The sequence below is a fragment of the Cordyceps militaris genome (assembly GCF_000225605.1).
Source record: "Cordyceps militaris CM01 unplaced genomic scaffold CCM_S00007, whole genome shotgun sequence".
Lineage (NCBI taxonomy): Eukaryota > Fungi > Ascomycota > Sordariomycetes > Hypocreales > Cordycipitaceae > Cordyceps > Cordyceps militaris.
This window is the reverse complement of record NW_006271975.1, coordinates 1,724,154-1,736,742: the sequence shown is the minus strand read 5'-3', so window position 1 is coordinate 1,736,742 and position 12,589 is coordinate 1,724,154. Positions and strand designations below refer to the sequence as shown.

General features: G+C 58.9%; 3 protein-coding genes across 3 annotated transcripts; 1 reads left to right on the top strand and 2 right to left on the bottom strand.

The window, feature by feature from the left end:
* Positions 1–2,484: 2,484 nt before the first annotated feature.
* CCM_08773 (asparaginyl-tRNA synthetase) lies at positions 2,485–4,376 on the bottom strand (the record flags this gene model as incomplete). Its single annotated transcript, XM_006673909.1, has 3 exons — positions 2,485–2,494; positions 2,551–2,667; positions 2,737–4,376. The coding sequence occupies 3 exons, from the start codon at positions 4,374–4,376 to the stop codon at positions 2,485–2,487; spliced, it is 1,767 nt and encodes a 588-aa protein (XP_006673972.1).
* Positions 4,377–5,358: 982 nt separating this feature from the next.
* Positions 5,359–7,375, top strand: CCM_08772 (FAD-binding, type 2; the record flags this gene model as incomplete). The annotated part of the gene is made up of 5 exons (XM_006673908.1): positions 5,359–5,788; positions 5,855–6,276; positions 6,342–6,978; positions 7,032–7,153; positions 7,208–7,375. 5 exons carry the CDS (start codon positions 5,359–5,361, stop codon positions 7,373–7,375), a joined length of 1,779 nt encoding a protein of 592 aa, XP_006673971.1.
* Positions 7,376–7,571: 196 nt separating this feature from the next.
* CCM_08771 (non-ribosomal peptide synthetase) lies at positions 7,572–11,645 on the bottom strand (the record flags this gene model as incomplete). The annotated part of the gene is made up of 1 exon (XM_006673907.1): positions 7,572–11,645. One exon carries the CDS (start codon positions 11,643–11,645, stop codon positions 7,572–7,574), a length of 4,074 nt encoding a protein of 1,357 aa, XP_006673970.1.
* Positions 11,646–12,589: the final 944 nt, after the last annotated feature.

The window sequence follows — 12,589 nt, the reverse complement described above, 5'->3', positions numbered from 1 at the left end:
CGCTGCCCTACCTCGAGCAGGTCGTCGCCGAGACGATGCGCCTGCACGCCGCCGCGCCCTGCTCGCTCGCCCGCGTCGTGCCCCCCGAGGGCGTCTCCCTCGGCGGCTACTACATCCAGGGCGGCACCACCGTCGGCTGCCAGGCCTACACCATGCACCGCGACGCAGACATCTTTCCCGACCCGGACGAGTTTCGGCCCGAGCGCTGGGAGGAGCCTACAAAGGCGATGAAGGAGGCCTTTATGCCTTTTGGCCGTGGTGCGAGAAGTACGTTTTTTTCTTTTTCTTCTTCGGTTTGTTGTCTAGGAGCAACGTCGCTAACAGTTTGTCTGTCCCGCCTGTAGCTTGCGTCGGCTCACATCTCGCCATGATTGAGATTCGTCTTGGCGTCTGCCTCTTCTTCCGCCAGTTCCCCAACGCCACGGTGTCTGTCAAGGAGGGCATGTCAGACGCTGACATGGAGTCCAAGATTTACTTTCTCAACAGCCCGGCTGGCAAGCGCTGCCTCATCGAGGGTTAACTGGAGGGGATGCATTTAATTTCGCAAAGTGTTTTTTATATATATATCCTCATGTTCTTTTACGGTTAGGTTGGGATGTAGACGATGGATGGCAACTTTTGTTTTATTAGCACAGTGCTCACAGGGTTCTTCTTTTTCATACCCATTACTCGCCTGAGGCAGGTACCTATAGATGCATACACATATTATTAGAAACTAAAAAAATCATATAAATTTCATCTCCTCACCGTCTTTGCGCCTCGAGTCGATGCTGTCAGGCTCTTGCCCCTGGTCAATGCAATATCGCACAAGCTCGTTCAAGCGTTCAAGGCATTGAAAACGGCTGCTCGGAACGGGGCGCATTGCCGAATGCCGGCGTAGCTTGAGCCGGCTTTTCTGCCCTAAATAGGCAATTGTTACGTTGAGGCTAGCGAGCAGCGCCAACCCGATTTCTCCGCCCAAAATCACCCTGTTTGTCTCAAGCCTGGAATGGAGGAGTACTAACTGTTTGTATTCCGCATTTCATTTCTGCCCAGCCGTCGAGACCTGCTCTCGCCTCGTCGCTGGGCGTCTTTGGCTATGACGTCAAGAGGTATGCAGTGACGCTGCCGGAAAAGTTTATCGAAATGAAGATGAAGCGGGCTGAAGATGCGTGCGCAGGCTTCAAGTAGTTGACGGTCAGCCAAGGAAGAAATGAAGGAAAGGTAATAAAAAATTGTTTATCGCCAATGGTATCAATTGATCAGCTCTAGCACAATACAAGTACTACCGACAGTGACCATTGTACCAGGTTTACTCCTCCATTTTCGTTGTACACGGTGCTCATGACGGAAAATGGAACCAACTGGTACATACGACCACAGGCAGCATATATATATATATATATAGTCCAGGCCCCCCCCCCCCCCCCCGAGAGCAGTCGTGAGGATCGGGAAGACGGAGCGGCGGAGACCTCTTCCATGTCGGCAGGCCCATGAGGGCAACTCTCTTTCCCTGGAGATTACTTTGGGCCGCAAAAATGTAGAATAATTAGGGGGCTTACACAGGAACTGTTGGCATGGCTCGTTCCCTGCGACCGTCAAGTAAAACGCTGTCGTGGGCATCCGCCAGCGATGACAGCACCATGATGGATGCATCCGGGCTGACCCAGCATATATTGGCCAGACTAGCGCATGTTGTGTAGCCTGACATGCCGTATTGTTGATGATGTGTGTGCCTGTATGCGTCCCAAGCCTCATGGCATGCTAGCCTGCTATCGTCTCGCCGGGGCCCAAGGTGCTTATCTCTTTGCTGTGCTGTGTGCTAGCAGTACCAAAGAGTACTTTGCTGCTCTTTTCCGTCGTCGAGCAGTTAGAAATAAGTGCCGACTTTGGGTGATTCTTATCTGTACATAAATCGTTAAATGAGCCGCTCCCAAAACGTCGCGATGCCCAAGGCAGCCAGGTGCATTCTTCGGTCAGTTATTGTCTTGTTGTCTTGGATCCTTTGCCGAGACCCTCGCGTGACTATCTGCATGCGCCCAAACGGTGCGTCGGCGACTTTATAGGTTCCATGAACTTCCAGGACAGTATTCCTTGAGTGCATATTTCCGCCTACCTATACCTACTGGTCAGCACGAAGCTGCAATTTATGACACCTTGCTGACTCGTGGACCAAGCACAGCCTTCGTCCACCCGACTGGCGGACCAACCCCTTCGCGGGACTGTGATTCATAGCGCGAGCCGAGGTTTTAATAATTTGTATAAATTGGAAGATGACCTATCTAGAGCAGCATTTCTGCCGCCGAAGTTAAGCTAATGACCAGACGATTAGTACTTGAAAACACTGTACGAATGTCGCTTTCTAATATCGTATCTACCGACAATTGCAAGTGAGTAGTAGCAGTACTAAGCACAAGTAATCTAGAGGCAAGATCCTGGAAACAAACCTCTTTCCGCCCGATTGCATGGCAGTGACAGAGAAGTGCAGCATGGTGGTCCATCATTCTAAGGAGTGCTTTATAAAGGTAAGCGTCGGGTTTGCTTCAGATTCGCGCAACAGGGGAAACTCACCATTTGCCAGGGTATCTTGGGAATGGGACGCACTCTCTGACGGAGTGACGGTTGAGGATCCAAGCAAGAAATCTCTCAATGCCCATTCCATAACCACCGTGAGGGGAGGTGCCATACCTGCAAAAACAAAATTAGCACAAAGAACCAGATCAAGTTTGGAAGAGTCAGTAATGGCGCAAAACTCACTTTCTTTGATCTGAATAGAAGGCATACGCCTTCAAATCCCACGCGTTCTCTTTCATGACCTCAACAAGCTGGTCATAGTCGTCCATTCTCATACCCGCTCCAACGACCTCGCCAACTCCTGGAACAAGGCAATCAACACTCTCGGTCACCCTGGGGTCTCCCGCATCTCTCTTCATGTAAAAGGCCTTGATGGGAACAGGGAAATGCGTGAGCATGATAGGAACGCCAATCTCGTCCGTCATCCTTCGCTCGGCAGCTTCTGCAATATCGGTCCCGAAAACATGGGGAACTCCATTCTCATCCATCACACCATGGGCATTGAGCCATTCAATCGCCTCAGCATATCGCATGCGTCGAAAGGGTCGAGCCGGACTCTTGAAATCGGGGTTGAGGGCCATGATGAGCTCTCTGCTCTCGGGATGAGCGAGGAGGATCTCGATGACGCCACAGAGAAGGTCTTCAATGTGGTTAAGAAGGTCATCGAATTCAATAAAGTCGAGTTCGCCTTCGATGTGGGTGTACTCCGACAGATGACGGCGGGTGTGAGAGTTCTCCGCTCGGAACGATGATTGAATGGCGTAGCAATCCCCAAGCACGGGTAGTTGCGCCTCGAGATAAAGCTGAGAGGTTTGCGTCAGGTACGCGCGTTCGCCGTAATACGAGAGACTGAAGAGCGAGCCACCACCCTCCACCTGAGTCTGAACAAAGGACGGCGCCGTCGCCTCTCGCATCTCGTGCTCGTTGTAGTACTGGCGGAAGGCGCTCAGCGCCGAGGAGCGAGCTTTCATGACCATGGCTTCTTCCCTGCGACGAAGAACAAGATGGCGGGCGTCGGGCAGGGTCGATTGGTGTGCGCTCGTGGGTGCTATGTTGGTGAAGGACTCGGGACCGCCAGGAGCCTCGCCGATGATTCGATAATAATCGGCATGGAGCTCGCGATCACCTGGCGCTTTGTTCTTGGCCGGGACAGACTTTAGTTGACCAAAAACCTCAATCGATGTCTGCTTCTGGAACAGCACGGGCGCGACTGCATTGACGGCTCCTTCGAAGAGACACAGCAGCGTGTCGCGAGTGTCGGTCAGGTAAACAAACGTACGGGTTTTGGATACTCTGATGTTGTCAATACGTCCAATCACCTTGACACGCGTGCCCGTGGTCGATTCGGAGCCCAAAGTGACTCCCTCGGGCGCCTTGGCTGATATCTTCAACCGAATGGCCTTGGGAAGGGTGTGATCCTCTTGGATGACGACCTTTCTGGCCTCGACGAGAGTGGCTTGCCGATCTGCCTCCTCCTCATTCTGCTTGGCCATCTTTTTGACGTACTCTGCGTATCGGCTGACAACCTTCTTCATGGCTGATTTGGCAGCCTCTCGCCATTCAACAGCGTCCCCCTGACCATTGGCCTTTACGACGCGTGCGAAATAGACTGGGGAAGGCGTGCTTGACTCGGGAGGAAATGCGATATAGGCGGCAAAGAGAGACTGAAAAGGGCTCTCTTTGGTGCCTGGGGTGGATGCATCGTCGCTCCCGCTGGCATCGTCAATATAAATGATGACTGGGGGGGCAGAAGATGGCTGTCCCGCGATGTCCTTGGGCGGAGAGCCCAGAACCAGGGCAGCAGTATGATCGACTGGAGACATATTGGAGGAGAAGGGTCGGCGGGGGCAGAGAGACTGTTGCAGTTCACTGAGTGTGTGTGGTTTACTGGGTTTTTTCACTGACATTAAGTAGAAAGTGGTGAGTCACGGCAGGAGATTGTTCTGACTCATAATTGAACAAAGAAGTGCGATTCCGTTGGCTCTGCTAACATTGGCTACTGACCGACAGATTAGTAGTTGGGTCGTAACCACTGAACACTGGCAGTATGTTTTTTTTTTCTTCTTTCTGCCATTTTTACTCTTTCTTTTTGAGTACTCTTTTGGACCTGAAGATGTAAGATCGAGGTTCATCGCAATCCGTTGTGATGTGCTGCATGAGCCACAGACCCATGTGGCCTGTTTGAGCGGCCTAGAACGACGTCGAATTTCTATTGGAGCCATTTTGCGCTTTCGTCTGCCGTACCCAGTTGGCTGGGCTCCTAATCCGGAATACAGTGTGACTTGCTGTATGAGAATGGAGAGAGAAGATTGATGTTTTCTCCATCTACATAGGATGGACGATGGGACGGGTTTGGGTTGGCCAACCCAGACGCGACACGTGACGCTTGCTGCTGGAAGTCGGGACATGGGCCAAACAATCTCCCCAGCCTCCAGCCTCCAGCAGCTTCACCTCCATATGTACACGACCTTCGCTCAGGCATCTCGCTGCCACTTTACGTCTCACTCATGGCCACACGCGGAGCTGCATGGAATTTCTGCCTGACCGAGCGCGTTACTGATCCAGTCAACCGTTCCGCTCTACCCTAGTGCGTACGTATGGCATCCTCACGTAAGATGCGTAGTCCACACTTGGCAATGAGCACCTAGCCGAGCTGCAGAATCGGGACGGCAAGGCTCCATGATGAGACACGACAGGTGTGCGTGTGACTAGTCGCCTTATAAAAGGGGACTCAGGGCGCCTCCTCAGCGAAGCCTTGCAGCCATCTTCGCTCTTCCTCTTCCAGCAATCACACATTCGCAAACGATGGCGTCCATCACGAGAACCGCACTTTTGCTCCTCGCCACGGTGAGCGCGCAGGCTGCCTCGGCGCCCGATGGTGGCGCCCGCTCCCCGTCGTGCAAGGCGTACCCGGGCACGCACGGCTGGCCCTCGGCCGATGCCTGGCGCGGCCTCAACACGACGGTGCGCGGCCGGCTGCTGCGACCGACGACACTGCCCGGCGGCGTTTGCCACGCGGGCCAGCCCAACTACGATGTGGCGCGGTGCGCGACCGTCGCGAAGCAGTGGGAGACGTCCGAGTTTCATCTCGCCGACCCCGTCTCCGTCATGTCTAACCAGTTTACCAACTACACGTGCCTGCCGGACCCCGACACGCCGTGCAGCGCCGCGGGCTACCCGGCGTACGTCATCGACGTCACCTCGTCTGCGGATGTCAAGGCCGGTGTGGACTTTGGTACGTTGTGGTGGGAAAAACAAATGCGCTGGTGGGCTCGTGACTGACTGATCCTGTTTGCAAAAGCTCGTCAGAAAAATGTGCGTCTCAATGTCAAGTCGAGCGGCCACGACTTCCTCGGACGCTCCAACGCGCCGGGCACTCTCTCCCTCAGGATGCGCCACCTGAGCAGCATCGAGTACCACCCCGGCCAGTTCAGGCTGGCTTCTGGCCGCACGTTGCAGGGCAACGCTGTTACATTTGGCAGCGCGGCCATCATGTGGGACATTTACGAGGCCCTCGACCAGTACGGCCAGACCGTGGTGGGCGGAGGCTCCAAGACGGTCAGTGCCGGCGGCTACATTACTGGAGGCGGCCACTCCATCTTGTCGCCGCGATATGGGCTTGCGGCCGATCAGGTGATTGAAATGGAAGTGGTCACTGCCGACGGCCGGATCCAAAAGGTCAACCAGGACCAGAACACCGACCTCTTCTGGGCTCTCCGGGGAGTACGCTTGCACCCCGTCAGCTCGCTACTGTTGAATGAAACACCAAACGCTGACCAAGCTTCCAGGGCGGTGGCTCTACTTTTGGCGTCGTGACGAGCTTCACCGTCAAAACCGTTCCCAGCCCCAAGATGACCGTCGCCCAGTTTATCGCCTTTACGGTCCCCGACGCTCCATTCCTGAGCGACCTCCTCGGCGTCGTCGGTGCCCACAGCCCTGCGCTGATGAACGGCGGCATGTCCGGCTACAACATTGTCAACCGCAACTTTTCCAACCCCATGCCAGGCTCTGGCCTCCCTGACTACCTGGCCGGCTTCCAGGGCCGACTCGCCGTCCTCGACGACCCCCAAGCCGACGCCACCATTGCCGCACTCTTCAAGCCCATCAGCGACACCATCAACCAGCGCTGGCCCGGCCAGGCCGGCTTCTTCAGCAGCAACATCAAGTACGCCTCGTTCCTCGAATTCTTCGCCGCCAACGCCGACACCGAAACGGTCGGTGACAACAAGTACCTCGTCTCGCGCCTGCTGAACCAGGAAGCCTTCGAGGATCCCAAGGCCTTGGGGGAGGCTCTCCTGTCGGGGACGGGCCCGTACGGGTTCTCTCCCTTTTTCCTGGTCGGCGGCAGAGGCGTTCACGAGGCCAGGCCGGCGGGCGGCAGCAACGCGGTCAATTCGCACTGGCGCAGTGCCTATGTCCATACTAGTACGTTTTGCCGGGTCCAAGCAACGCCTTTCCAAATGCCAACGTGTTTATAGTTACCGCCACCCAGGGTGTTCCCTTTGACAAGACAGCGACGGACAAGAAGCTCAAAGAGCTGGATGAGGCCTGGGCACCTATCCGCCAACTTACACCCTCCTCGGGGGCCTACCTAAACGAGGTAAGAAGAAGTACGAGCAAAAGAACGACGAAAAACAGCTGAACTCGAATTTAGGCGTCCATCTTCGAACCCGACTTCCACGAGAGCTTCTGGGGCACCAACTACCCCCGTCTCGCGCAGATCAAGAGCAAGGTCGATCCCAATGACGTCTTCTGGTGCACTCCCTGCGTCGGCGACGAGCACTGGCGCCAGCTTGAAAGCGGACAGCTGTGTAGGGTGTAAACATAAGATAATGTAAAGAGGGAGATGAGATGATGTGTTATGCTATAGAAACTATATTCTTTTCATCGTTGACTTTATACTTGTAACCATCCACCTTTTCTGTAAATCTCAAAATATATACGAAACACTTCAGCAGATACACAAAGAACTTCCACACAAACACAGTGTAACGCAAGTTTACACAGTGTGCATTTCTCTATACGGGCGAAGGCGAGTCCCAGCTCGAGCTTCGTGAACTCTTGCCTAGCATCTTCTCATCACTCGCCTCGCTCCACGGCCGGACAGGATTGCCGCGCCATCTGGTGCTTCCCGGAAGATGCTCTCCTCGCATCACCAGCGAAAGGGGGTACACGGTCGTACCCGGCCCGATGACGGTACCAGGGAGCGACGCGGAGAGGGGACCCAGCGTGGCGCCGTTGCCGAGCTGGACCTCATCCAGGCGCATCAGCCGGTCGTGGAACAGGTGCGTCTGCAGCAGGCTGCCCCTGTTGATCGTGGCGCCGTCGCCGACGATGCAGAGATCCGCCTCGGGCAGCAGGTGGCTCTCGATCCAGGTGCCGTGGCCAATCTTGGCCCCGAGAGCGCGGAAGAAGAGGGCCAGCACGGGCGTGCCGTAGAAATAGCGTACCATGAGGGGTACGGCCATGGCCTGCAAGAAGGAATCAGCCAGCTCGTTGCGCCATACAAAGGAGCTCCAGAGCGGATGCGTGCTGCCGGCCTTGACGTTGGGCGTCACGAGCCACTTGGCGCCAATTGTGATGATGGCGGCGACAAAGGCACTGGCGACGAGGAGGCCACCGGCGGCGAGGATGCCGGCAGCAATTCCAAAGCGATACAGGATCCAGAGAGTGCCGAGACTCGCCATGGAGGGGATGAAGCCATTGAGAATCAGAGGAATGGCGCGGCACAGCTCGATTAGAGCACGTGCGAGGACGAGCTTCTTTGGCGGAGCAAAGGTAAGGGCATTGTCAATGTTGGCGTCCACCTTGCGGGGAAGCGAAATAGGTGGCCGGCCCAGCCAGGACGATCCGGCATGCATCTGCTTCTCGCCCAGACTGCCGGGTGCAGAGCCAAGTACGCCAATGAGCGAGTTGTCAGGGACGTTGATGTTTGGGTCGACAATGGCCGAGTTGCCCAGGAACGACTTGTTGCCCACGGTGACAGGGCCCAGATGCATACGCCCGCCGCTGAGCTCAAAGGGCGCAATGAGAACGTCGTCGGCCAGGAAGGCATTGTCGTGGACGGTCAGGAGGGACGGCATGGGAACGACCGTGGACGACTCGACGTTGCGGCCAACCTTGGCACCAAGAAGACGCAGCCACACGGGCGTGAACAGGCTGGCAAAGATGGGGAACACAATCATGCGAATGTCAATCATGAGGTAGTGGATGAGCCAGGCGCAAAAGGCAGCGGTGCTGTTCCACGAGTGCGAGCCAGGCCGGATGGCGAGGTTGGCCAGCCGCACGAGGACGACAATCGCGAGACCGTAGAAGAGGAGGCCTATGACGGTGCCCGGCACCGTCATGATGATGATACCCATGCTGAGATCTCTGAAGTTGGTGTAGTCGTTGACAATGGCGGGCATCAGAAGCCAGATGGGCACAAACATCAAGATGGGCAGAAAGTCGAGCAGCAGCAGCGCAACCGTGTAGCAGACGCCGATGCCGAAGCTCCCCTTTGCCGGCCGGAACGAACCGTCATGGCTGGAGCCCTGGTCGGACGAGGTGGCCGATGGCGGCAGCGGCGACTTGACGACGCCCTGGACGGAGAGCCCCGGCTTGACCGTCGCGTACGCCTCGACAACGGCATCGGGCATGAGCATCGCGCGCGCGCCGACCCGTGCGCCCTCGCCGACCGTCACGCTGCCCACGCGCACCACGTCCCCGTCGATCCAGTACCCGGCGCAGTCTACCTCGGGCTCGACCGCGGCGCCGTCGCCAAAGCTCGCGAGCCCCGTCACCGGCGCCAGCGCGTGCAGCTGCACGTCGCGCCCGACGCGGCAGCCCACCAGCCGGGCGTAGTACCGCGCCCAGTTCGTGCCGGGCACGGCGCCGAGCCGCGCCAACCCGACGACGCGGTCTGCCGCCCACAGCCGCAGGTGCGTGAGCCCGGCCCGGCGGTACGTGCCGGGCCGCACGCCCGCCGTCAGCGCGCGCACCAGCGCGGCCGTCGTCAGCAGCCGCCCCGGCATCGTCATTAGCACCGCCCACAGCACGCCCACCACGGGCCACGACAGGTTGTGCCGCGTCGCCCAAAAGTCGCCCGCGAACATGGCCTGGAAGATGCGCTGCGACGTGAAGAGCGGCACCGCCAGCCGCACGCCCTCGAGCACGAACAGCGCCGCCAGCACCACGCCCTGCACCAGCACCACCCACCGCGGGCTCAGCGCCACGTCGCGCTCGACAATCGACGTCCCCAGGAGGAGCGACTCGACTCGACCCGCCATCGCCCCGAGCGTCGGGTGCTCGTACACGTCGGCGACGGAGAGCGTCGGGCACCGCCGCCGCAGCTGCGACACGAGCTGTGCCGCCGCCAGGCTCGTGCCGCCGAGCTCGAAAAAGTTGGACTCGGCCGAAGTACCGGACGCGCCGAGCACGGCACGCCACTGTGTCGACACCCACCCCATGGTGCCGCTGCTGCTCTCTTCGGGGCCGGCGGCGGACGCGGGGGGTGGCCACGGGAGCGCGTTGCGGTCGACCTTGCCAGAGGTGCGCACCGGGATGCGGTCCACCGTGACGAGCATGGGGATCAGCGTCGGAGGCAGGACGCGCTTGAGAAAACTGCGGTCCTCGGCCGTCGAGGCGGCGCCGCTGCCGTCCCGGCGCACCACGTAGCCGACGAGGACCTGGTTGCCCGTGTCGGTGCGGCGGATGGCGCTGGCGGCGCCCTGCACGCCCGGCAGCGTCATCATGGCGGCGTCAATCTCGCCGAGCTCGATGCGGCGGCCGCCAAGCTTCATCTGCTCGTCGTTGCGGCCAAGGAACACAAGGCCCTCTTTTTCCGCACGCACGAGGTCGCCGCTGCGGTACGCGCGCTCCCCGCCCAGCGCCGGCGACGGCGCAAACTTGGCCCGGTCCTTGTCCGCGTCCAGGTACCGGGCCATGCCGACGCCTCCAATGACGAGCTCGCCGTCCTGGCCCCAGCGCACCGGGAGTCCGTCGGCGCCGACAACGGCGAGGCGCCACCCGGCGAGCGGCAGGCCGATGCGCACAATGGGGGCGCCGGCGGTAAGTGGGGCGCCGCACGACACCACGGTGGCTTCGGTGGGGCCGTACGTGTTCCACACCACGCCGTCGACGGCGCCGGCAAGCCGGTCCGCTAGCTCGGGGGGGCACGCCTCGCCGCCGAGAATCAGCAGCCGCAGGCCACGCAGCGCCTCGGTCGGCCACAGCGCGGCGAGCGTCGGCACCGTGGACACGACGGAGATATGCTGCTCGGTGAGGAAGCCGCCGAGCTCGGCGCCGGCCTTGACGAGGGCGCGCGCGGCGGGCACGAGACACGCGCCGTGGCGCCACGCCAGCCACATCTCCTCGCAGGAGGCGTCAAAGGCGACGGAGAGGCCGGCGAGCACGCGGTCGCCCGGGGCGAGGGGGGTGGCGGGCGGGGGCAGAAAGAGGCGGGACTCGGCGTCGACGAACGCGGCGGCGCTGCGGTGCGTGACGGCGACGCCCTTGGGCTTGCCGGTCGAGCCCGAGGTGAAGATTATCCAGGCGTCATCGTCGGGGGACGGGAGCAGGGCCGCGGTTGGGCGGCTGAGGGGCTTGGTGGTGTCGTGGAGGGTGATGGTGGCGCGGTCGGTGAGGACGGCGCAGACGGCGGCTTCGGAGAAGACGAGGGCGGCGCGCTCGTCGGGGTCGTCGACGTCGACGGGGACGTAGGCGGCGCCGGCGTGCAGGATGGCGAGGATGCCAATGTACAGCTCCATGGTGCCCGAGGTGACGCGGATGCCGACGCGGTCGCCGGGGCCGAGGCCGGCGGCGCGCAGACGGGCGACGAGCGCGGCGACGGCCGCGGTCAGCTCGGCGTACGTCAGGCGGGACGAGCCGTTGTCGAGGGCCAGCGCTTGCGGGTGGGCATGGGCGGTGGCGGTCAGGATGTCGACGAGTGTTTGTGCGTCGGCGGTCTCTTGGTACGGGTACAGGGCCAAGTCGGACGACGACGACGGCGTGGGGGATGAGGGGGCAGAGGAGAGGGAGAGTGTGGATGAGGAGGAGGAGGAGGAGGAGGAGGAAGCGGACAGAGACGTCTGTGGCTCTTTCTGGTCTGCCATCATGTGAGCCAGGTGTATATATGTCTGTAAGCCGAGTGTATGCTCTGTCAGCCAAGTGAATGTCTGTCAAGGGAGGCAATGGCTCTGGAGAATCAAGACGGGTCGATTGCTTCAAGGACGGACCGAGATGATTATATATCCGCGGCCGGGCTCGCGAATTGTCTTGAACTGGTTTCTTCTCAGCCGTTCCGGTGTCGAAGGGGAGTGTTTGTCGTCCTGTCTTACATAGGTGTGAGCTGATCCGGAGAAGGAATATATATATATATAATATTATTTAATTAATATATATAGTCTGTAGTATAGGTTGTAACGAGCTTTTTTAGCGGGCACCAATGCCGTTGGACAATTCCAGGACGAGAGCGCTAAGACGGCGTGGCGTGTAGGTGGAAGGGGTTTGATGATGCCCAGTCCCGGCGAGGAAGCACCGACACCGGTTTGTCATACTATTCCTCCTTCTTGGTCATTTTTTGCTTGATGACCAATGATGCTCGTCTTGCTGACCTCTTTCATCAATTCGTCGTCTTTTCTCTTTCTATTCACTTTATTTACACTCCCTTCCGATCGTGGACTCGCGCTGCGTGGCCAGTCTTTCTGTCATCCGCATGACCAGGTTGCCTGCGCGTGAGAGTTTTGGCATGCCATGGCTTGGCCGACGACGTCTCATTGGTGGCTTCGAGAGCATTGCAAAGACGGTGATGGCTGTCTTGTCCCGCAGACGGGGGTGGCGCCAGAGAAGCTGGTACCTGGCTCTCAGGGCATCGTCCATGCGCCGCCACGTTGAGTTGGATACACGGGATTGGGGGAAGGAAGGGGGGGGGCAATCACCCGTGTAGAGCAGGTCCAGCGGGAGCGACAGGTGAAGAAGGGCAAAGCGAATACTATGAATGCGTCTGACCACATGTTTTTTGCTTGGGGGGCCATGGATGGGTGGTGAGCCGCTCCAG